The sequence below is a fragment of the Eublepharis macularius genome, chromosome 10, assembly GCF_028583425.1.
Source record: "Eublepharis macularius isolate TG4126 chromosome 10, MPM_Emac_v1.0, whole genome shotgun sequence".
NCBI classification, from domain to species: Eukaryota; Metazoa; Chordata; class Lepidosauria; order Squamata; family Eublepharidae; genus Eublepharis; species Eublepharis macularius.
Genome location: NC_072799.1, coordinates 96384949 through 96409568, shown reverse-complemented (window position 1 = coordinate 96409568; position 24620 = coordinate 96384949). Strand labels below are relative to the sequence as shown.

General features: G+C 43.0%; 1 protein-coding gene across 1 annotated transcript in view; it reads left to right on the top strand.

Moving 5' to 3' along the window:
* FAM114A1 (family with sequence similarity 114 member A1) overlaps positions 1-24620 on the top strand; it is a 73850-nt gene that overhangs the window by 40941 nt on the left and 8289 nt on the right. The window contains exons 9-14 of the mRNA XM_054990678.1: positions 1719-1842; positions 6216-6307; positions 6968-7138; positions 14958-15097; positions 18999-19071; positions 23924-23977. Coding sequence (XP_054846653.1) covers positions 1719-1842; positions 6216-6307; positions 6968-7138; positions 14958-15097; positions 18999-19071; positions 23924-23977 — 654 coding nt within the window. The remainder of the gene's footprint in view (positions 1-1718; positions 1843-6215; positions 6308-6967; positions 7139-14957; positions 15098-18998; positions 19072-23923; positions 23978-24620) is intronic.

Sequence of the window (24620 nt, the reverse complement as noted above, 5' to 3'; positions counted from 1 at the left end):
GATGAGGGTTTCTTAGTTATAATTACTTTGTGTACACAAGAAAATATTTTTAAATGGTAAGTTCAGTTTAAAATGATTCAAGAAGGGTAACACGAAGCATAATCCCAGCAAGTTAATGAGATTTAGTTGTGCTTGTTGAGGAATTATATCCATAGGATTCAACGATGGTGAACAGCTACTGGAATTTGCTCCCTCTCCTGTGGCAGCCAGGGCCTGGTTGTGCCCCTCACTCTCGATCGGAATTCTGTGGGTGCCCATAGGCTGAAAAACGTTGGGGATCCCTGTAGCATATCATAGCAACAGGTCATTCCAATGTTACCGCACTATATTGATCTAGCAATTAGCCATCCTTTTTTAAAAATAAAAGCCCTCCACACATGTGGGGATGGGGGTGGGGTGGGGAGATGGCAGCCACAGGGGGCCAAGGCGAGGGAAATGATGCCTACGGGGGCAGAGCCTTCAGAAATACGTGCCTCCCTGCCCACACAGTATGCATAGGTGCGTTGTGGTCTTTCCAAAAAGATTGCGTCCAACCAAGCTTAGGAAAGATTAAAGCAGGTGAAAAGTTAATGATCAGCAGACGACATGGTGTGATTGCTTCCCTCCACCCCAAAAAACTTTGTCCCAGTTTGAATGTAAAACTGGAGCAAAACCTCAGTATGGAAGCAACATGTGCGTCTCAGTGCGCAAGTATATTTCCCTTTGGCTGTCATGTTTTTAAAGTCTGTAGATGCTTTAGTCTCTCCAAACAAGAATGTTTGTATTTATTAAGCAACAGGACCTTTTTTTAAAATCACATTTCAGAAAAATAAATGCAGACACATTTCAGTAAATTTTGAGGCAAATTATTCCAGTTGAACCTAGTGGGGTTAATCAAATTCAGATCTAAGAACTATGCCTTAACCAAATTTCATCTTTAAGATTCAAACCTATGGGTTGTTGCTTTAGCAAGGACAGTTTTCAGTGGGGTGACATATTTTGACAGGATGACACTGCAGTCAGACCCTGAATGTTGTGTTTGTATAGCAACATGTGTTGTCATTGGTATAGATGAATTTCATTCATTAATTCATTCATCTATATTCCACCTTTCTCATAGAGTCTCAAGGCAGATTACAGAATGTAGATCAATGCAATCAGTAGGATGAGACATCTAATAAGCAGTCTAATAAGCAATCTAATCTTCCTTAAGTCTAAGACAGAAAGGCATACTATAACTAAAGTAAATAAATAAAATGAAATAGGCCTGGAATTGCAGAAATCTGAACAAAGCGTAATTATTAAATGTGACATATTAAACAAGCAGAAAATGGTGTAACATACAGCTTAACTCTGTTCCTAAGCACAGAAATGGAGAGTCATGTTGTTAACAGGGAAGAACAGCTGATCTGTGCACCGTCATGAAAGGCTTCCAGTCTATTCAGTTCCAGAGACTAGCCACAGTTTTGCTACTGAAGGTAATGGAGGTCTGGTAAGCTGTTTGAATGGAAATCCTAGATGTGTCACTCTGAACTCTTTGGGGGAACATAAGTTGTGACAAAATAAAATAGTTATGTTGCCACAAATGTAGAAACGGATTGCAGTCAGCTCTAGATCCATGTGGAGTCAGACCGGCCTTCTTTTTCTCATGCATGATGCCACTATCGCTATCTTGGTATGTTCTGTCACAACCACCCATATTTTGATTTAGTAAAAGTAGTAATTATTTCTTATTGCAGATACAGTCATATTTAGCCTCTCTTGAACTCGAGGAGTTGGAAACAATCAAAAATGGTTTGATTGCTATTAAGGCCATCTTCCTTTCACAAGAATCAAATAATGAAGGTGATGAAACAAAAACAGGTAATTGCATTATCACTGACATATCATATGTGCAGTGTAAGGAGATCTGCATGATTAATTCAAAACAAGTAAAAGTGCAGTCCTAGGCAGAGTTCCTCCAGTGTAAGCCCATTGGCTTCATTTCTGCATACCTGGCTCTTAGCAGCACTTGGTAAAGGGATTTAGATATGCGTACTGGTATTCAAGTAGAATAAGTTGAATTCAGAAGAATCAGTAGAGAACCAGGTTTAGAGATCACAAAGCTATTGATTATTGTTTAGATCAGCAATGGCCCAAAGGTGGCACAGTCCATATCTAGGCTTCCCTGGTCTAGTCTGGGCCCATCTCTTTCTCCCCATCTTAATTTAGAATTCTGAGGTGCCACTTCTTAACTGGAAAACACCCCTCCCTGTATATCATCATAACCAGGGCTTTTTTTCTGGGAAAAGAGGTGATGGAACTCTCTAGTATCACACGTGCACTCCCGGAAATGCGTGATGACATCACTTCCGGAAGTGATGTCATTCCCAGAAGTGACACCGCTTCCTGGAAGTGACGCCACTTCTTGTAACCCGGCACAATGCATTACAACGAGATGTTAGTAGTTATGTTAGTAATGTTAGTAAGCTTGGGAAATTACAGTATTATGAGAAAGGGTTTTTCCCCCCTTTCTGTTTCCTCTACAAAAAGTGAAATCTTCCATTTCCTTTCCCAAACATTTCATTTCTTTGGAATCATATTTTAAAATAAGCAAGAAGGAGGGGACCTCTAAAATCCAAAACCCATCTCACAAATCTAAATTCTAACAGATTCCCTCTGCCAGCGTAGGAAAAAAAATTCCAAAACTCTTTCTCAAAATTCCACAGAGTCTGAAATTCCTAATCTAATGAATATTGAATTTCCAAATTTTCAGGGAGGGTTTTGTTTTACTGGAGCAATTCAAAATTAGATACTCAACTTTAGCTGCATTAGATTTATACTTAGTTTAAAATGGCTTTTTTTGTTGCCTGCCAACCCTACCTTACAAATGGCTAAGGTGTTGTGACATTGTGAAATGCTCATAAATATTCCAATGTCCCAGACAAACAATATTCATAAAAACTTCCTTCACACCCATATGTCCACTGTGATTTCACGGATGTTAATCAGTTGAGGGTGGGGAAAACCATTCGAGTTACAGTTACTAAGATATAAGAACACTTACATGTTGATGAATATATTGATGAAAGTCTTCTGTAACTCAGACACAGCTATCCATTCCTAGCATAAAACTTGAATAACCGTAACTGATATTTTAACTAATACAAATAACCATAACTGATATATTTAACTAACACAGAACCAATCTGCATTCAAAAGCTGTGGGAACCATAACAATGTCAACTTCGGTCAACAAAAGAATGAAAGCAACACACACACACACATGTACAGCCCCATACACCCCCATGAAAAGAAAGCAGAATGAACTCAAAGCAGCAAACACACAGCTCCTACCCCCATGAAAAGAAAGCAGAATGAACTCAAAGCAGCACACACAGCTCCCACCCACCCCATGAAAAGAAAGCAGTATGAACTCAAAGCAGCACACATACACACACAGCCCCACTCACTCACCCCTGAATGAAAATAAAATAGAATGAACTCAAATCAGCACACACATACACAGAAACCCCAGAATGAAATGAAAGCAGAATGAACCCAAAGCAGCTTAGCCTCCTCTGGAGAGCCCGGGCCAGACCCCAGCTCTCTCTCTCTCTCTCTCTCTCACTCACTCACTCACTCACTCACTCACAGAGGAATTAAAAAAAAGCAGAATGAACTCAAAGCAGCTTAACCCCCTCTGCATAACCCGATCCGGGCCCCAGCTCTCTCTCTCTGTCTCTGTCTCTCATAGAGGAATGAAAAGAAAGCAGAATGAACTCAAAGCAGCTTAGCCCTCCTCTGCAGAGCCCACACCGGGCCCCAGCTTGCTCTCTCTCACACACACACAGAAGAATGGGAAAAAAAGCAGAATGAACTCAAAGCAGCTAAGCCTCCTCTGCAGAGCCCACGCTGGGCCCCAGTTTACGCGCTCTCTCTCTTTCTCTGTCTCTGTCTTTCTCTCTCTCTCTCTCTCTCTCTCTCACACACACAGAATCACAGAGTTGGAAGGGGCCGTACAGACCTTCTAGTCCAACCCCCTGCCCAATGCAGGATGCACCTAAAGCATCCCTGACAAAGATTAATCCAGCCTCATCTTGAAAACTGGCAGTGAGGGGGAGCTCATCACCTCCCTAGGCAGCTTATTCCACCTTTGAACTACTCTGTCCATGAAAAAGTTTTTCCTAATATCCAGCCGGTACCTTTCTGCATGTAATTTAAGCCCGAGCCCTATCCTCTGCTGCCAACTGGAACAGCTCCTTGCCCTCCTCCAAATGACAGCCTTTCAGATATTTAAAGAGAGCAATCATGTCCCCCTTCAATCTTCTTTTCTCCAAACGAAACATTTCCAAGGCCCTCAGCCTTTCCTCGTAGGGCTCAGTCTCCAGACCCTTGATCATTCTTGTTGCTCTCTTCTGCACCCTCTCGATTTTGTCCACATCCTTTTTGTAGTGAGGCCTCCAGAACGGCACACAATACTCCGGGTGCGGCCTGACCAGGGCAGTATAGAGAGGGACTATGACCTTCTGCGATTTTGATATAATGGCCCTTTTGATACAACCCAAGACTGCCTTTTTTGCCATCGCATCACACTGACTGCTCATACTTAGTTTACAGTCCACTCTTACCCCAAGATCTCTTTCACATATACTACTACCCAGAAGTGTATCCCCCATCCTGTATTTGTGCTTCACATTTTTGTGGCCCAGATATAATACTATGCACTTACCTATGTTGAATTGCATCCTGTTCACAACTACCCACTTCTCCAGAGTATTCAGGTCTTGTTGAATTTTAACTCTCTCTTCTTGGGTGTTTGCCACTCCTCCCAATTTGGTATCATCAGCAAATTTAATGAGTAGCCCATTTACCCCTTCATCCAGATCATTGATAAAAATACTGAAAAGTACTGGGCCCAAAACCGAGCCCTGTGGCACCCCACTGGACACCTCCCTTGAATCTGATGAAACGCCATTGACCACCACTCTTTGGGTGCAGTCCTCTAACCAGTTCCCTATCCACCAAACTGTCCTATAGTCCAGTCCACAGTTTTCCAGTTTACCCATTAGAATGTCATGGGGAACTTTATCAAAAGCTTTACTGAAATCCAGGTAAATCATGTCGACAGGATGTGATGTACCCTCATTCCTCTCTCATTCAGAGAGGAATGAAAAGAAAGCAGAATAAACTCAAAGCAGCGTAACCTCCTTTGCAGAGGCCGTGCCAGACCCTAGCTTGCTCTCTCTCTCTCTCTCTCACTCACAGAGGAATGAAAAAAAGCAGAATGAACTGCTGCTTAGGCTCCTCTGCAGAGCCCGTGCCAGGCCTGAGCAGCATCTGCTTGCTCATTCTCTCTCTCTCTCTCTCTCTCTCTCTCTCTCTCTCTCTCTCTCTCTCTCTCTCTCAAGAATGCAGAATGAACTCAAAGCAAGTCATGTCTGTGCCCCATCCATGCCATTATTTGATGCTGACCTGTTGTTCTAAGCCAGGATTCAGTTCTGTATCTTGATGTCATATTGCCAGTGCCATAACTGCTTTGCTCTCACAGGCTTACTGAAGCTGCGGGAGTCTTATCTAACGGCTTTGGAAGCTCTCAGTGCTTCTGATCTTGTACACGGCTCGCTTGCATGAATTACTGTGTTTCAACTTTGATCTCCTGCTTTCTCAGTGTCTAGACTTGGTAGTAAAAATATGTGAGACATTCTCAGGATGGGTTCGTGCCAAAAGTCCTGTTTTACTGATGGGAGGGGGGAGGAGTAAATGTGTTCGTTAAGAGGAATGGTTTTCCCATGTGTTGCCATTCCCGTCAACCTGTTTTTACTGCTTAGTTGCTTACCTTGCTTCTGAGTAATCCTATGGACATATCTGTGGAAATGATCTGATTCCTGAATAAAACCTTTTAACCAAGAGCCTGGCTTCTTGCTGTGATGGTACAGGGGTCTATCTGCCGTAGCCTGTCATCCATCGTCTGACAAAGCAGCTTAGCCTCCTCTGCAGAGCCCACGGAACCAAAGGAGGAAGGAATCACGTGAGCAGATTCTAGAGCTGCCGTAATGCCGTTCCAGAGCATTCCCCCTCAGAAAAAGCCCTGATCATAACTATGATAATAAAATGTTAAAGTAAGACTACAGTTTGTACACTATAGAGGGTAGGACTGGATGATCTCTGGAGTTCTGTGATCAGTTGTGCTAGGCTACTGATACTGTTATGAAACTTTATATACTTAATTTGTTTGTTTGCTTGCTTGTTTGCAGTAGCAGCAGACATGGGAGATGAGTTTGTAACCAAAGTTACAGAAATGCTGTTTGAACTACATATGGCAGCCACCCCTGACAAGCTTAACAAGGTGGGTGAACTTCAGAATTTCATAGCTTGGTGCAAAAGTTGAGAGCAAATTATATAACAACAACGACAACGACATTCGATTTATATACCGCCCTTCAGAACAACTTAACGCCCACTCAGAGCAGTTGTTATTATCCCCACAACAAGACACCCTGTGAGGTGGGTGGGGCTGAGAGAGCTCTGGAAGAGCTGTGACTGACCCAAGGTCACCCAGCTGGCTTCAAGCGGAGGAGTGGGGAATCAGACCCAGTTCTCCAGATTAGAGTCCTGCCGCTCTTAACCACTACACCAAACTGGCTGTCAATTGATAAAGAATAGCTGGAACAGCAAAATAAATAAATGTTTGAAGAAATGAACGTTGATTCACGAAAGATTATGCTGGAATAAATTCTCTTGGTCTCTGAGATAACACTGGACTCCCGTTTTATCTTTGGATTTCAGTGTCACTTTTCTCATACAAGACCGTAGCACAAAGTGTGAAACAGTCTTGCATACAGAAATGGACTTTTTGATCCAGTTCACTATCTGGACCTTAGAAAAATACAGTGAAGTTTGGGGGGGGGGGCGGGGAGAGGGACACGTCTAATATATTCAGTCTGGAAAGAGCATCTCATTCCTTGTGCCAGAGCAAGAAGGTGGCTTATTGGTGGTTCTGTTGCAGGCTCGAAAGAAAGCTTATGATTGCTTGGAAGAAGCCAGCCCCCCCGCCTCTGGAGAAATGGAGGAGAATCCAGGGGAGAAAACTGAAGGAGAAGGAGAAAAAGGAAATGAAGAAAAGCCTCAAAGAGAAGAATCTAGAAATAGAGAAGGGAAGAAAACCAAAACTATAGAGGTGAGAGATGATCCGATTTAGGTTTGATTATCTTTTATAATACTTTGATAGTGCATGGAGGTTATTTCGTTACTTACTAGAGCCAGTTAAATAGAATTTATGTAGAATAGAATTTATGCAAAGTGTTTGGTTATTTGTAAGTGAAAACTACCAGTTACCACCCTGGCACATGAGTTCAGATCTTTGCATGTTACCTTAATTTTTTCTAAAGTGGAAATAGTGTCTCCCTTACATATTGTCTCACTTACATATGCCCAGGGCTTTTTTTCATGGGGAACGCGGGGGAACGGAGTTCCAGAACCTCTTGAAAATGGTCACATGGGCTGGTGGCTCCGCCCCCTGATCCCCGGACAGAGGGGAGTTGAGATTGCCCTCCGTACCGCTTGGCGGCGCGGAGGGCAATCTCAACTCCCCTCTGTCTGGAGATCAGGGGGCGGGGCCACCAGCCATGTGACCATTTTCTCTGAGGGCAACCCACTGAGTTGCACCACCTTTTTCCCCAGAAAAAAAGCCCTGCATATGCCCAATTATGACCCTCAAGGCAGTGAACAGGAAATATTAAAACCTACTTTAAATGCACACACATTTATATATATAACAGTACAGAAAATATAGAATCTTTTAAAATATAAAAAGAGCTGAGTATCAACCACATACTGGTGACAGTCCAGCCCAGATCTCTGGATGACCCTCACCCAGTGGTTCCATGTGGACGGTAAAAAGCATGGCAGAAAAGATGGAACCTCGTGGGACTCCGGAGGCTAAGGGGCCGAAAGCAGCCCCGCCCAGCACCATCTCACTGGATAGTAGGTTTCTTATTAAACCTACTATCCAGGTAGGGCCAAAACCACCACAAAATGATGCCTCCCAGGCCCAGCCCTGACAAGCCGTTCAGAATGGTACCGTGATCTATTGATCTATGTGACCCTTCATCCTAAACTGATGTCCCACATGTTCCGTGTTTACTCAACATTGGCAGTTTCTGAGATCCCTGTAATGAAGATTAAATTCTGGATCCAGCAACACCTTAAGACAGCAGCAAAAATTTTCCGGTCTCTAAGGTGCTACCGGATTTGAATTTTGTTCTGCTACTACAGACTAACATGGCTACCCACTTGAAACTGTAACAAAGATTCTGAGAGCCAGTAAGGAAATCCACGCGTGTTCTGGTTTGATACGGGAAACCACATAACATTTAAGTGTTTGGGCTGGAAGGGCTCAGAAGTGTGAAGCGGGGGGGCGTGGCGTCGCTGACTCCGGGATGGACGCGTGCTGAAAGATCTCCGCTCCTCCCAGCCCCCAATTCTCCAAATAAAGCTACACAACATTACTTTTGATTGCTATATTATGAAAAATAACAACGCTAAGAAGAGAAAGAACATAGTGAAAGCAGCTAAAAACTTACAGCCGCTTTTTTCGGCGCCTAAAGAGAGAATGCAGAGCGAGGAAGCAAAAATGGAGAGATCCAAAATGGCGGACGGACTACCTTCTCATGCGAGCGAAAAGGTACACAATGCTAATATAACCCTAGATCCTCAGCTCAATAAACTAAAGAATGAAATCCTAGAACAAATCGCTAAACTGATTGCCCCACTAACGGCACAACTGGCTGAAATAAAAGTGGACTTGCAAGCAACAAATCTAAAAGCAGATAAAGCTTTAGATGCAAGTTCCTCGACACAGAGAGAAGTGGGCTTACTGCATGAGGCTTTTGAAAACCAGCAAGAAAGATTAATCAACCTAGAAGTCAATATGAGACAGAATCACTTGAAGCTGAGGGGAATTGATGAACTTTTGTTACCAAAGGAAGATTTAATACCTGTAATCTCAAGATGGCTTGTAAAGCATCTGGAACTAGAAGAAGGGGTAAACACCCTAATTACAAAAGCCTACCGAATCGGAACGCCTAAGCAATATAAGAACAGACCTGTACCAAGAGACATAATCATAGAGATACCTGATCAAAAAATAAAGATGAAAATAATTGAAACAGCTAAAATATCAGGCTCAATATTGTTCAATGGAACCCCAGTGCAAATATATACTGATTTACCGAGAGAAGCATTATTAATAAGGAAAGAACTGAAACCTATCACAGACGCGCTGAGGAAAGCTAACATCAGATATAAATGGATAAATCATGTCAAGATATTAGTGATTTTGAACGGGAAACATCATGTTGCTACGAACTTAAGGAATGGAACAGAACTCTTGAATAACATCGGCGTGGAGATACCCATGGAGACAAGCAAGCAAAATCAGAAGAGAAAATCGACGGACATGTTTTCTCCACAGAAGGGAAGTAAGATCCCGATAAGAAATGTCTAGCAGTCCTTGGAGGACAAGAACTTTTAATTGAATTAATCAGCTATTGTTGTGTCCTATATATTATAATTAAGACAAATGGAGATTGGGGGTGGGGGGGGGAGAGGGAGGGCTTCAACACAGCTCCGTGGTATTAGAACTTTTCATTTGGAAAATTACTTTCCAAAACTGTGGCGTGCAGTCAACGACCCAGTTTGAAAGTTCTACGAAATAGCTGGTAGCATGTAACTTGATTGTTAAAAGGTTATTGAGTTAAGAGAGTTTATAAAGATATTTGATATCCTAGGGGTAAAGGGAGGGGAGGGTGGGGGAGATTTAGGGATTTAAGCTTATAAATAACACAAATTTTAAGAACTAGGGGAAGGAAGGGAAAGGTTGTATAGTTTAGTATAGTACAGGAGGTAACAAGTTTATACGGAAGCTCACAAAATTCATATATTTACTTAGTTAATTATATCTTTAAAAAAATAAAATTAATAATAAAAAAAAATTAAAAAAAATATTAAAATAGGGAAAACCATAAGGAAAAACTTCAGAAAAAACGAAACAAAACAAAACAAATAGACAAAAAAAAAATACCCATAGTTAGGATATAGGGATTAGTTATAAGTGTTTGTGAAAGAAGAGAGTGGAATTAAAATAAAGTGCTAAATTGTATGTTTTTTACTGTTTGATATTATTGTAGTAGATTGGTACTTGTGTTATATAAGAGAAGCAGTATTATATATACCAAATCATGGCTTCTAAATTTAAAATGACCACTTTAAATGTAAGAGGTTTGGGAAATCCTATAAAGCGGAGAAGAGTTATTTCATTGTTGGCCAAAACTAAATCTCAGGTAATTTTTCTACAGGAAACTCATGCTAAAAATAATGATACAGATATTTTAAAGGCATGCTGGATTCATTCACAATACTATGCAGCAGGTAACTCCAAATCGAGGGGGGTGGCAATACTATTTACAAAGGATCTTCTATTTCAACATAAAAAAACCCTCAAAGATCCTAAAGGAAGATTCATCTTTGTTAAAGGTTTAATTCAAGAACAAACCTACACCTTTGCATCCATTTATGCCCCTAATAATCAACAATTAAATTTCATTGAAGAAACACTAGGAAAACTGGAGAAATTTCAGGAAGGTCATCTCATAGTAGGGGGGGACCTAAACTACATAATGGATTACAAATGGGACAGATCACACTTTGAGAAAAGAACCACTCAAAAAGATAGAAAGACAAAGTTGCCATCCATCTTACAAAGACACAACCTTATTGACATATGGAGACATATACATGTAGGGGAAAAGGATTATACTTATTACTCTCAAAGGCACAACTCATATACTAGGATTGACTTTATTTTAGTCTCTGATTCAATGCTTGAGCAAGCGATTGATTCCCAAATAGGATCGTGTCTAATCTCTGATCACTCTTGGGTCAATGTTTTAATAGCTTCAGAAACACCAAAACAGTGCTCCAAACAATGGTGTTTACCGAAACATTTACTTTATAATCACCAAGCAGCTAAAGAAATAGAAAGAATCCTAGAAAGAGCCATAGCTGATAATAACTCTGAAGAAATAAAGGCTAATATACTCTGGGATACGATTAAGACGGTATCAAGAGGACATATTATAGCGCTTTCAGCGAATATAAACAAAGAAAAATTAAAATATAGACAGGATTTAGCAGAATCCATTAAAAGTTTGGAGGAAGAACATAAAATGACAGGGAGCAAAAAAACGTACCAAACATTAACTGCCCAACGTAAAATTTTAGAAACGCTTGACAGTAACAGTGTACATAGAAGTTTAATTAAGTCTAAGCAAAGATATTGGTTTAATACCCCAAAAGCCCTAAGAACTCTATCGAATAAAATAAAACAAAAAAATATGAAAAATAACATTCACCTACTCCAAGATGAAAACAAAATAAATCGCCATGATTCCAAATCAATTTTGCAAGTATTTAGAGAATTTTACACGAATTTGTATTCATCAATAAACCCCAAACAAACTAAGATTATGGATTTTCTACACTCACTTAAAAATGTAAAGAAATTGGAAGAGAACCATAGATTAAATTTAGAAAAACCTATCTCCTTACAGGAAACCCTAGAAGCAATTAAGTTAGCCAAAAATAACAAAGCCACGGGACCTGATGGATACCCATCAGAGTTCTATAAAAAATATGCTACATTGCTAGCTCAATATCTAACTAATACTTGCAATTTAGTTTTGGATGAATGTAAATTACCGCCTACTTGGAATATGGCCGATATAGTAGTTATACATAAACAAGGAAAAGACCCAACAAAAGCTGATTCATACAGACCAATATCACTTCTCAATCATGACTATAAATTATTTACATCTATATTGGTCCGACGTTTAAACTCATTGATAAGCAATTATATCCATCATAATCAGGCAGGTTTTATACCCAAAAGAGAAATCACAGACAATATTTATAAAACTTTAAATTTGATTGAGTATTGCAAAAATAACAGGACTGAAGCATTGTTTCTTTCTTTAGATATCCAAAAAGCATTTGATTCGGTTGAGAAAAAATACTTATGTAGCACCCTTCAATTTCTAGGCTTTGGTGAGAAATTCCTAAACACTATTGGAGCAATATATTCGCAACCTACAGCTAACATTAGACTTAATGGTCTACGTTCAGAAAAAATTGTAATTAATAGAGGCACTAGACAGGGCTGTCCGCTATCTCCCATGCTCTTTGCTATAGCTTTGGAACCCTTCGCAGTAGCTTTAAGGGAAAATGAAAATATACTTGGAATCCCTACTAAAGATAGTTCCTTTAAAATCTCACTTTTCGCTGATGACATGCTAATTTATTTAACTAACCCAACAAGCTCAATGACATATCTCCACCCCTTGTTAACTGAATTTGGTTCTATATCTGGCCTGATTGTTAATCAATCAAAATCACAAATCCTTCCTATCAATCTCTCTAAAAGTACTGAAAACATAATCTGTAAACAGTATAAATATCAATGGGCCTCAAATCATTTAACTTACCTTGGCATTAATATTACTTCCAAAATAAACGACCTTATCAAATTGAATCACCAAAGAATAGCTAACCAAATTAAAGCAGATATCGTCAATTGGAATAAACTAAAACTTAGCTGGTTCGATAGATTCCATCTAATAAAATCATTTATATTACCTAAGTTTCTTTTCGTTTTCAGAGCAATCCCAATAACAATTCCCATAACGCTAATTACTCAATGGCAAACAATGATCAATAGTTTCTTATGGCAAAACAAACACCCAAGAATTTCTTATTCCACATTGAGACGAAAATCTAGAGACGGAGGTTTTAATTACCCAGATCTCAATTTATACCAAGCAGCAATTAGACTTCTAAACTTACTCCAACTCATCTCTGTGGAAACTACAGCAGAATGGATTACCCTTTTCAATACTCAATTGGATAAATTCTCCTTCAATGATTTAATATGGAACAAACAAATAAATAGACCCAAAAGCATTAACAAAAATACGTTTTTATTAGCAATTTTGCAGACATGGGACAAATTTAAAGCTAAACTTATTCCAGAAAAATCCAGATTCTCCTCATTTGTTAATCAGTCTTGGTTCCCTCCAGGTCAAGAATCAGATTTCATAAATATATTTCAACAGGCTAAGATGACAAGATTAATTGATATAGCTACAAATTCAGGCCTGATGGAGAAATCAGAAATAGAAGACAAATTAATGCAAAAACTGTTATGGTTTAGATACTTACAGATTAAAAATATGATGGAACAAATAGGCATAAAATCAATAATGAAAACTCCCCTGACGGAATTTGAAATGATAATACGATCTTATACAGTTCAAAAAAAAGGAATGATCTCCATACTTTACACTACATTACTGAACACACTGAACAAAAAGCAAATTCTTTGCCAATCCAGCTGGGCCAAAGATTGTAATATAGATCAATCTCTTGAGACATGGAATAAGATTTGGACTTCAACTATATTTAGATCAAATGTTACCCTAACTAAGCTGCAAACATTTAAGATTATTCACAGGTGGTATTTTACGCCTAAGAGACTATCCTATATATATCCATCAGCTTCCCCAAAATGCTGGAAAAACTGTGGAGAGACGGGCACGTTTGCCCATTGTTGGTGGGGCTGCCCTTTTATTAAAAGCTATTGGGAGAAAGTGACTGAATCAATCAGAACAATTACAGGATATGAAGTCCCTTTGGATCCCAAAATCATTTTTTTAGATCAATGGGATGACTTAGCTATACCTATGATTAGAAAAGAATTGTTTGCAACCCTTTTCGTAGTAGCAAAGAATGAGATAGCGTTGGTCTGGAAGAAAGATCATGCACCCTCTGTAGATTCATGGCTTGAAAAAGTGTGGAATCACTTCATAATGGAAAAAACCCATAATGACCTTTACATAGCTGAACAGTTTCCTGTGAATTCCAAGTTCATGGAAAAATGGCTTCCATTCTTTGAATATGTTGATAAAAATAATATCCAGCCTAGATCAAAAATACTTCAAACAATCACTCTCTCTAGAACCTTTACATTATAGCTTATATGTTTTGTTGAACTACATAGCTCTTAACTGTATGTACTTAACTCCCTCCTGTATCACAATAGTTTTGTACTGGTTAATGTTTTGACTTATATGTGTACGTTTGTATGTTGTAATGGTTTATCTGCAATAAAAGTTTAAAAAATCAAAAAAAAAAAAAAAAAAAGAAGTGTGAAGCCACCTGATCTTCTTAGTGAAAGGAATTTTCAGAAAGGACAGGGCGTCTCCCTTTGGACCTGCTGTTTCTAGAACTTCATTGTTAACGGTAAAGCGAATAATTACCGACCTTGGGGCCGAAACGCTCTCAGCCTGTTCTCATACTTTAAGTGGGTAAGAAGCCCGGCCTGCTGGCATGGGGCCAGGCGTGGAAGGGGAGACCTCAGCGAAGCTAATGTGTGAAGTGAAAACAAAACCACTTTGTTTGTCCAAAGCAGTAGTTTTATTTCTGAAAAAAAAACCTAATCTGAAAGAAAATGTCCTTTGCTACTTCTGCCAGAATTGATGAGGAGATCTGAGGTTTGCTTTTTTAAATTTATTTACTTTATTTATATGCCACCTTTCTCCCCGTTGAGGACCCAAAGTGGCTTACATAATTCTCCTCTCCTGCATTTTATCCCCACAACATCCCTGTGAGGTTGCTTAGGTTGAGAGTACGTAACTGGCCCGAGGTCACCCAGCAAGCTTCCAGGCAGAGTGGGGGTTCAAACCTGGTTCTCCAGATCCCAGTGTACTAACCACTAGGCCACGCTGGCTCTCTCTTATGCTTTTAATTAAGTTCGAACAGCACGTGCCATTATATTTTCATGACTCACTTGCACTGATGTTACTGTTGGGGTACATTGCATTTAAAGCATCTTGGTTAAACCCTAGAATTTATTATTACTGCCCTTTTGCATTTCATTCCAGGAAATTTACATGTTGTCTATTGAAAGTCTTGCAGAGGTGACAGCCCGTTGCATTGAGCAGCTCCACAAGCTGGCAGAATTAATTCTTCATGACCAAGAAATGGAAAAGCCAGCCTTGGATCAGGCAAAAGTTCTAACCACGTGAATATATATTTTTGTTCTTGTTCTTTCATGTTTAAGTGCTTATTTAATCCTTCCTTTGGGAAGTTCACTGCAGAAGCCAGTTGAGGATCTCGGTCTTTCTCTTGAGCATCTGTGCTGTTCTTATGTCTGCTTGTATTGCTGTGACATTGTGCTTCTATAGCTGCTGACCTCCGTTTTAAGCATTTTTATAGCGACAGGTCCATGTGAGGTTCTGCCAAGTAACTCTCAAAGAATTCACTGCATCATTTTATTTGATAAACTACCTAGTTCATTCCCTATTACACTCCTTGCCAGGAATGGCGTTTCTCTACAAGCACTTAATGTATATAAGATTCCAAGCCCAGCCCCAGAGTTCCCACCCCCACTTCAGGAAACAGCGAAGTTTAATAAATGAGCAGCAGGACACAGCGGAGATGATGTGTGAGGCGCTCCAAGGCCAGGAGGCCCGGCCTCTCAAGCGAAAGAGAAACCGCAGGCTGAGAAAGAGATCACAGCAGGCTGTCACATTCCAGGCAGAGGACAGCTTCTAGCATCAGAGCCGCACAGACTCCCAACAGGCCTCGCAGAGTCCGACAGGAGGCGCCCGGACAGTCCAAGGGGGTGGGCTCTGCCTCCAGTTGGCAGCTGTTGTGTGGCACCAATGGCCAGCTGGTGGAAAACGGACCCCTTTTAGGGCTTCCCAACCCAGCTGCTCAGTGGCATGGAAAGCAGGTCCTTGGGCTGCCCAACTGGTCAGCTGCACAGGGGTGGGGGCAGAGGCAGCAGCCCAGGACCGAGGTTTTGAGGGCCACTCCGGAGAGGGTGAAGAGGGTGTGGCGCCTGAGGCGTTGCCTTTGAAAGAGGGAGAGGACAGGCCGGTTCTCTCACTGCTCAGCTCAGAGGAGGAGTGGCAGAGAGGAGGAGGAGGATCCCGAGTGCCTTCATGCGCCCCTCCCTCTTGTGGTGAGGCCTTGAGGGAGGGGGCTGCCTGGGAGCAAATGGTCATCTAGTCCTCCCTCCCATGTAGTGTAACTGATCTTTGAATCACAAGCCTATGCGAGGCCCTGTCTGTACTACCAGTTTGCATCAGTGGTGTCTCCCAACGCATTCAAAGAATTGGATGTCAGTGAGACGCTAAAAATTTTTGTCAGGCTTCCCCCAGGCCCTCTCACAGAGCTGCTCATTCCAAGAGCTGTTAGCCCATTTTATGTCTGCTGTATGGACATGCCCAGAGCACACTGCATGCTTTTATACAAACTGCCCAGCATTTCATTGAGGCTTGTGTAGAAATTCTCAGTTAACTGGACCAAGTGACACATTTTTTTTTGCCGCAAAGGTGACTTTTCGGTGTTTCTATGCCACCAGTTTCCATAGCAATAATTGGTTGCTTGTGCTCTGTTCCGTGCTCTTGATACTTACAAAAATGCAGCACGCGGTCCCTGTTGATCAAAAGAGCAGCAGGTCAGCCCCATCCAGAGGGTCAGTTCCGCAATGGTGGCTGGACGTTGGAGCGGCTGCGGTGCTGCTCGGCCACTCCCTGTGGACATTGGCGGACAAGCAGCGCTAGAAGCGGAGGCTGGAAAGGGACGAGGTGGCCCCACCAAGATGTGGCCCGCAGGCCTCCCACCACCATCCCCTCCCCTGGTCAGCCAATGGCTGCTGCGGCCTCCTGACAGCCATGGGAGGGGCGAGAGATGACGTAGCCCGTAGCCAGGCCGTGATCTTCAGGATCCAGTGAGCCTGACATGGGCCTGGCCCGCCTCGCCTACCCAGCTGGAGTCAAACAGCCACAACCCAGGCCGGCCCACAGGGACTGCCACCTGCCAGGGGCGTTGCAGGCAAACCCAGCCTGGGAGGACCGCGGGGAGGTCATGAGATTTCCCCCAAAGTAACAAGGGGGAGCTGAGGGAGCCTGTGCACCCAGCTGGGTGCTGGACAAGCAGGGTGACCAGCGCAACTGGTCTGGCCTTGGCCTCCACAGTCAGGGGGAGCCGGTGCCCAGCCTTGAAATAGCGGCGGGTAGGTGGCCAAGTCCACGGTCGTGATGGTGAGGCCGGCCCTGAGACACAGCCCACCCCACCCTCCTGACAGGCAGAGGGGAAGGGAGGCTGCAGGGGCAGGGCCAGCCCGGGCAAGAAGAGCCTCCAGTTCTTCCAGGCTGGGAAGGGAGCAAATGTGGTTTGTGCAGCCGTCGGAACCAAGATATTCTGTCATCGTCTCGCTCTCAAAGGAGTGAGGTTGAGATGTGGGGAGCCCTGGGGAACTGCTCCCTGGGGTGGACCTGAGGGGCAGTTTCCTTTCTCGCACTTTACTCTCTGTTGCTGGGAACATAGATGGGAACTTAGAACTTAGTCAAGGGGGGGAAGTAGAGTGGGTTGTGCTTGAAGGGTTTAATGCTTAGCAGCGGGAGGGGACAGGCATTCCTGACAAGAAATATCTGCTGTGCTGAGCTCTTAGATTATCAATAAAAACTTTAACGCATGCGTCCTTGGACTCATGCAGTGAAGTTACTTGAGATCTAAGTTGGCAGTCTCTGACAGGCAGTTAAGGTGGATCTCAGAGGCCGGGTACAGCCTTGCTCCGCAGCCTCCCTGATGAACTGCAACTTGCCTGAAAGGGAAACAGATGTGTGGCATGGGGCCCGGCCTTGGCCAAGTCCCGGCCCAGTCTGCCACGTTTGGGGAGGGTGTCCACGGGTGGGCGCAGTAGCAGCTCCATTCCCACAGCTGCAGGCTGAACCAGATGGAGCGTGTCCCTCTGTCGAAAAAGTCCTCCTCATCAGGAGGGTCTGATTCTGTTAGGGGAACAATCAAGGGGTTGAACACTCGCTATCAATAGAGAGTTGCAAACACCTCGTCACCGCAACCTGCAGCCGCCCTTCCTCCTCTGCTGGGGGGCACGATGGAGGGACCCCCCCAAATGAGAGCAGTTACCTGGGCAACTTCATCCGGAAGGGGTAGGCACTGCCGCAGTGGAGGGCGTGGGAGAGGGGAGGGGTGCAGCTGGTGCAAATGAGTGAGCCGGGGTGGGCACTGCCCCAGCTTCTTCTTAACTGTTGGTATGCCCTCGCCCCTTCACAAGCCGGTACTCAGGAGTTAAATAGCCTACAAGAGAACTTGGGTAATGTTTGTTAGTCAAACACTCTGGACTTTGCTCATCTTCCCTTGGGTGGATGCAGAGAACTCCCTGGTTTTCACAAAGTCCCCCCAGTGCACTCGTGCCCCACTACCATGAGCATCCTCTCATGCCTTGCATCCTGTCTCCACGGTAGGGGCTGCCGGGCAAAGCTTCCTGTCACTTCCCTACTTACCTGGGTTCATGTGTGGCCTGGCTAGAAGTTATGTTGGGTGCCCAGGAAGCTGTTTGGGTGTGGGGGAGGGGGGGCTCAGCCATCATGAGGTCACACACCGATTGGTCCCGGCAGTAGTTGCCATCCTATGCTCTGCTGGGCCATGTGGGCGGGTCTGGGAGCTGTGGTGGAGAATCAGGATTTTGCTTCAATGGGTGCCTATGGGCTGCACCACCTTTTTTCAGGGCGTTGCTTTCCGCCACTTCAGGGGGCGTGGCCAGGCCCAGAGGGCCTTAGGAAGCCACTTAACTCCTGGCCCACTCTCCAGCACAGGGAGTTGCGCCACACTCGCCCCTCCATTCGGCCGCCAAGCATGGCCGCCAGCGGCATCTCGCGGCAGTGGCGTGCCTCGCCCATCCGCCAGCAGAGGGGTTACACCCACATAAGTCCCAGTTATGGTGGCATAACCCTTTGACCACTCCCGGGGCACTTTCGGTCTCCGCACTCAGGACTGGGCTGTTAGTCTAAGTTTTAGTGAAATGTTCACAGCACTAAAAATACTCAGTGGTCTACTAGCAAAGGTTGGGCAAGTGAATATTTTAATAATGTTTCCGGTTTTTTTTTTAACAGTTTGACAAGTGCCATGTGCAATGAAGTGTCATCACTATCGACAAAATTTTCTGATTCTTTAACTGCAGTTGGGGTAAGTTATGATGCAATTTCCTTTATCCCTTATTTTTCCTTTTCCCTCAGGCAAGTCTAATCTCAGTAGCTAAGCAGGGTCGGCCTTGGTTAGTAATTGGAGAGGAGACCTCCAGTGAAGACCAGGGCTGCAAAGGCAGACAGTGGCAAACCGCCTCTGTTCGTCTCTTGCCATGGAAACCCCACAAGGGGTCAGCATAAATCAGCTATGGCTTGATAGCACTTACCACTGCCATACTTTCCCATTAAAGTCTCATAGCCTGGCTGAGCAAGAGAACAAGCAATTAGGGATGCTGCAGTCAAATCCTCATCAGGGTTATGCTTAGGGTGGCTCTGTTGGAATTCTGTGTCCTTTGAGGATCGAATATTTATTTATTTGTAGTCCACCTTTCTTGCTGAGACTCAAGGTGGATTACAGAGTGTAGGTATAGGCAGTGCATTTATAAACATCTTTCTCTACAAGACCATAAAATGTAGCAATGGCCCATAGTTTTTTTAGTGGTTGCAGCTTTGTCCTTTACCTTCCTTAAGAACAGATCGTGGTAAATGCAGTTCTTAGGATTCTCCCTGTTCATCCCCCCTCCTGCTTAAAATGTCTTGTTCGCTATATTTCAGACAAATAAGGCCTCATTCTTCTAAATTAGTTGGGTTCATGGGACTGTACAGTGCTACAGTTGCTATTATAATTTGTTATTAACAGGACAACATTTATCTTTGAAAGAGCTGAATGAGGTACTACACACTCCAATTTTAATGTACCTTAAATATACATCTGCTGCTCTACATGGCTTTGTGCAATGGAACACCTGTTCTTCTGTAAGGAACCTTATGTTTTTGAGGACTTTAGTGTGGAAAGACAGTCTAGATGTACAGGAAATAAACCAGTATGTTTGCTTTCTTCACTTCTGTTTGTACTACAGTGCAATTTTTTGCAGACCTCAGGAGCACCTTAGCAACCTTTTCCACCTCCTCCAGAGCTATTAGCATTTCAGAATCACAGAGTTGGAAGGGGCCATACAGACCTTCTAGTCCAACCCCCTGCCCAATGCAGGATGAGCCTAAAGCATCCTTGACAAAGATTCATCCAGCCTCTTCTTGAAAAGTGCCAGTGAACGGGAGCTCACCACCTCCCTAGGCAGCTGATTCCACTTTTGAACTACTCTGACCGTGAAAAAGTTTTTCCTACTATCCAGCCAATACCTTTGTGCATGTAATTTAAGCCCGTTGCTTCGAGTCCTACCCTCTGCTGCCAACTGGAACAGCTCCTTGCTCTCCTCCAGATGACAGCCTTTCAATCATGTCCCCCCTCAATCTCCTTTTCCAAAACTAAACATTTCCAAGGCCTTCAGCCTTTCCTTGTAGGGCTCAGTCTCCAGACCCCTGATCATTCTCATCGCTCTCTCCTGCACCCTCTCAATTTTGTCCACATCCTTTTTGAAGTGAGGCCTCCAGAACTGCACACAATACTCCAGGTGCGGCCTGACCAAGGCAGTATAAAGGGGGACTATGACCTCCTGTGATTTCGACACTATGGCCCTTTTGATGCAACCCAAGACTGAGTTTGCCTTTTCTCCACCCCGTCACACTGACTGCACATATTTAGTTTACAGTCCACTCTTACCCCAAGATCTCTTTCGCATATACTACTACCTAGAAGTGTATCCCCCATCCTGTATTTGTGCTTCACGTTTTTGTGGCCCAGATGTAATACTGTGCACTTCTCTATGTTGAATTGCATCCTGTTCACCACCGCCCACTTCTCCAGAGTATTCAGGTCTTGTTGAATTTTCTTCTTGGGTGTTTGCCACTCCTCCCAATTTGGTGAGTGTGTGTGTGTTTTATGTGCCGTCAAGTTGTTTCCAACCTATGGCAACCCTATGAATGAAAGACCTCCAAAACATTCTATCTCTAACAGACCTACTCAGATACTGCAAACTGGAGGATGTGGCTTCTTTTATTGAGTCAAGCCACCTCGTTTTAGGTCTTCCTCTTTTCCTACTGCCTTCCACTTTTCCTAGCATTATTGACTTTTCCAGAGAATCTTGGCTTCCCATGATGTGACCAAAGTACAATAGCTTTAGTCTTGTCATTTTAACTTCTAAGGAGAATTCAGGCTTTATTTGTTCTAGTACCCACTTATTTGTCTCTTTGGCTGTCCAGGGTATTCGCAAAACTCTCCTCAAGCATCACATTTCAAATGAATCAATTTTTTTCCTGTCAGCTTTCTTTACAAGAATAAAAGAACATGAAAAACACTGCAGACTTGGCCATCCGGAAAAATCAGCAGTGGCTGAACATAGCCTAACTCAAACAGGACACAGTATCCTATTCCAGGACACTAAAATACTGGACAACACTTCCAACTACTTCGTCAGATTGCACAGGGAAGCCATTGAAATTCATAAGCATAAGCACAATTTCAACAGGAAAGAAGAGACCTTAAGAATGAATAGAGCATGGTTCTCAGTCCTGAAAAACACCAGGAGTAGATGACAATGCCCACCCCCTCCTTCACCAGCTGGTATCAGTGTCGGAGGAGGAGCGAATGCCTGCCTGCCCGCCCTCCCCTTTCTAGAGCCTGTTGTATTTTTCCCCCACAACGGGCTTTGTGGCTAGTTTATTTATATAGTGCTCTCAAGGAGTATGGTTATTTACAGAGTAACAACAAAAAGGCATGGTCCTAGCCTGAGAAGTTTACTATCATAAAATCTGATGCAGGAAAAGCAATAGAAGAATGTAAGGAAGTTGGAGAAAGAGAGCAGAAATAAAAGAAGAATGTGCTTCACATCAGTTACAAGGAACAGTGTATACATGGCCTCTTTAAACATTACAGCAGAGATCCCCAATGTGGTACCGATAGGCTCCATGGAGCCCGCTGACACCTTCCCTGGCACCCATCAAATGTTTTTAGAAAGTGGGTGGGGGCCCTGTGGGGCTTTTGTTTAGCAGGTCTTCTGATTGACCCCTGGATATCTGATTGGCTGTGCAGATTAAAAATTATCCTGCTAAACAGAGTTTCGACCTGAAATGTTGAAGAGTTACTGTTTTGGCTGTGCATAAACTCGCTCCCTGACATTTTCTGGTTGGTTCCGCTTCCTGTGGCAACCATTTTGTTATTGTTCTCATCACACTGTGTCAGACTTCTGCAGGCTTAAAAAGGTTGTGTGCAGAGGTTAGGATTGAAGTTGCCACCTTGTTTTTGCTGTAACTGTCAGACATGGTGACAGGGCTTAAGCCATTTTTTCATGGGGGAGCACGGTTTGGCCCATTAAACTTCAAGAGGAGAGATTTAGAGTGGAAATACACAAGATGAATTACACGTGAAAAGCACTTGATTGGTCCTGCAAGCTTTCCTGGGAGTGGTAGTCTTACCCCCTCCTCTCTCCAAGCAACTGGAGGAAAACCGAACGAAATGGATTTTCTTGCAAAGAACAGGTGCTTGACTGGAGAGATTCTCTCCTTCGAAAACCCAATCAGCTGGTTTTCCTTCAGGAGCTCAAAGACTGGTGGGGGGTGGATATAACAGGACCCTGCTGGGAGAAGAAGAATGGGAGGGACTGGGTTTCTCTCTTGCTCGCAAAACACCTTGGTTTTTTCCCTGCCTCTTGTTACGTTGTTCCCAACCTCCCCCACCCCCATCCTGAGCTCCTGGAGATTTTTGAAAGAGAGAGTGTGTATGAGAGAAAAAAGTCCCTCCAGTTTCTCCCTGGCTGAGCTGAGATTCATATTGTGTGGCTGTTTTTTTAAACTACAATTCCCAGGGATCCTTGTAGGATCTGACACTCAGCTGTGCGTCTTGTGTGTTTTGGCCCTTAGATCCGAAAAATGGTACAGGGCAGGATGGGGAGAATGGTTAAATTTAATTTCTCAGAGCCAAGCTCTAATCTATTGGAAAAGCTGAGAAAATGAGTTGAAGTAACTGATTCTAAACGCAGGCATAAACAACAGAAGAAGTGACAACATTTCTGTGAAAGCCACGGCAACAGCGGACTGCAAGATGCACAGCTTAGAAAAAGTGAAGTGCATGTAGTACTGGGGGAGGCCTCTGCTACAGTTTCACAATCCAGAAATATCAGTACAATTTAAATCTAGCTAACTTTGCTTTGGTTGTGCCCAGAGGCCCCAAAGTAGGGGACGTTTGTTGGGTCTGTTGAAAGTTGTTGTGTTTGTTGAAATTAATGGAACTTTAGTTGCAATTAAATTGTCACATTCGTTTCAACTTTGGACTAGGCCCAATAGCTTAAAAAAGCATCTTTAACCTTCTTCCCCTTAGAAAATTATCCTTTTTAAAAGGTTTTGGCATGTTTGTTTTACTTTTTTCAATACTAATAAAATGTTTTTTATAGTTCATCTTGAACAGGGCTTTTTTTCAGCAGGAACACGGTGGAACAGAATTCCGGCACCTCTTGAAAATGGTCACATGGCTGGTGGCCCCGCCCCCTGATCTCCAGGCAGAGGGGAGCTGAGATTGCCCTCCGCGCCGCTCAGCCCTCCGCATTCAGCAGCACAGAGGGCAATCTAAACTCCCCTCTATCTGGAGATCAGGGGGCGGGGCCACCAGCCATGTGATCATTTGCGCCGAGGGCAATTTAAACTTTAAAAAACTCCCCCCTTGTTCCAGCTGACCCAAAGTGACATCATTGTGCAGTCTTGAGTTCCACCACTGAGTTCCACCACCCCTTTTCCCAGAAAAAAGCCTTGATCTTGAACATGTGTATTTTATTGCTACAGTGCCTTCAGAATATCAATATTCCAAGCCAACACACAGTTAAAGCAAAAAACCACCTTGTTTTATTACATTCTTTCAGCATAGTCCGAGCATTAAACCTTGTCCACGTTTTCATTTTCAACAGAGCAACAAAAAAGCAGAAGTCCTTAATCCAATGGTCAATAGCGTACTATTAGAGGTAAGCATATAGCTACTTTATATGAGGAACCACTTTGCAGTCATTTTCAAATTAGACTGTACGTGCATTTATGTGTCTATAAAGTGCTATAAAACCTAATGGTTATGTCAGTGTAATTCGGTGCTATTTCATAAACAGCATCGCTTCACGCGTTGTCAGCCATCTGCAAAAGTTTAGTCATAGCGTTCTTATTACACTTTCTGAAGCTCTTTGGAAATGTTTCTAAAACAGAAGTGAAATGCCTCTTCTCAGCAATTTATAACTATGAAAAAGAATTACATTACAATTTATATTTTGTTCAGGAAGTTTGCTTTGTTTTCTTACTCAAAAATATATTGCAGTAGATACTGGTCTTGAGTAATGTTTTCCCTGTTCATAAATAACCAGAGCTTCTCTCTGAACTGTTATTTCCAGTCCACCATTCCTTCAAAAAGCGAACTATATTTTCTTTCCATTTTGAGTTAAATATTCATAGGAGCTTTTGTGGAAATCCCATAATCCAGGCCACCAAGGCAGCTAACAATTAAATGCAGAGCATTATAATACAATCATAAAACCAATTTAAAAACAAAAGTAAAATGTGTCTGTACAGCACACACTCACTGCAATTTCAATGCAGAGTGCACAGGAAATAACGTAGGCA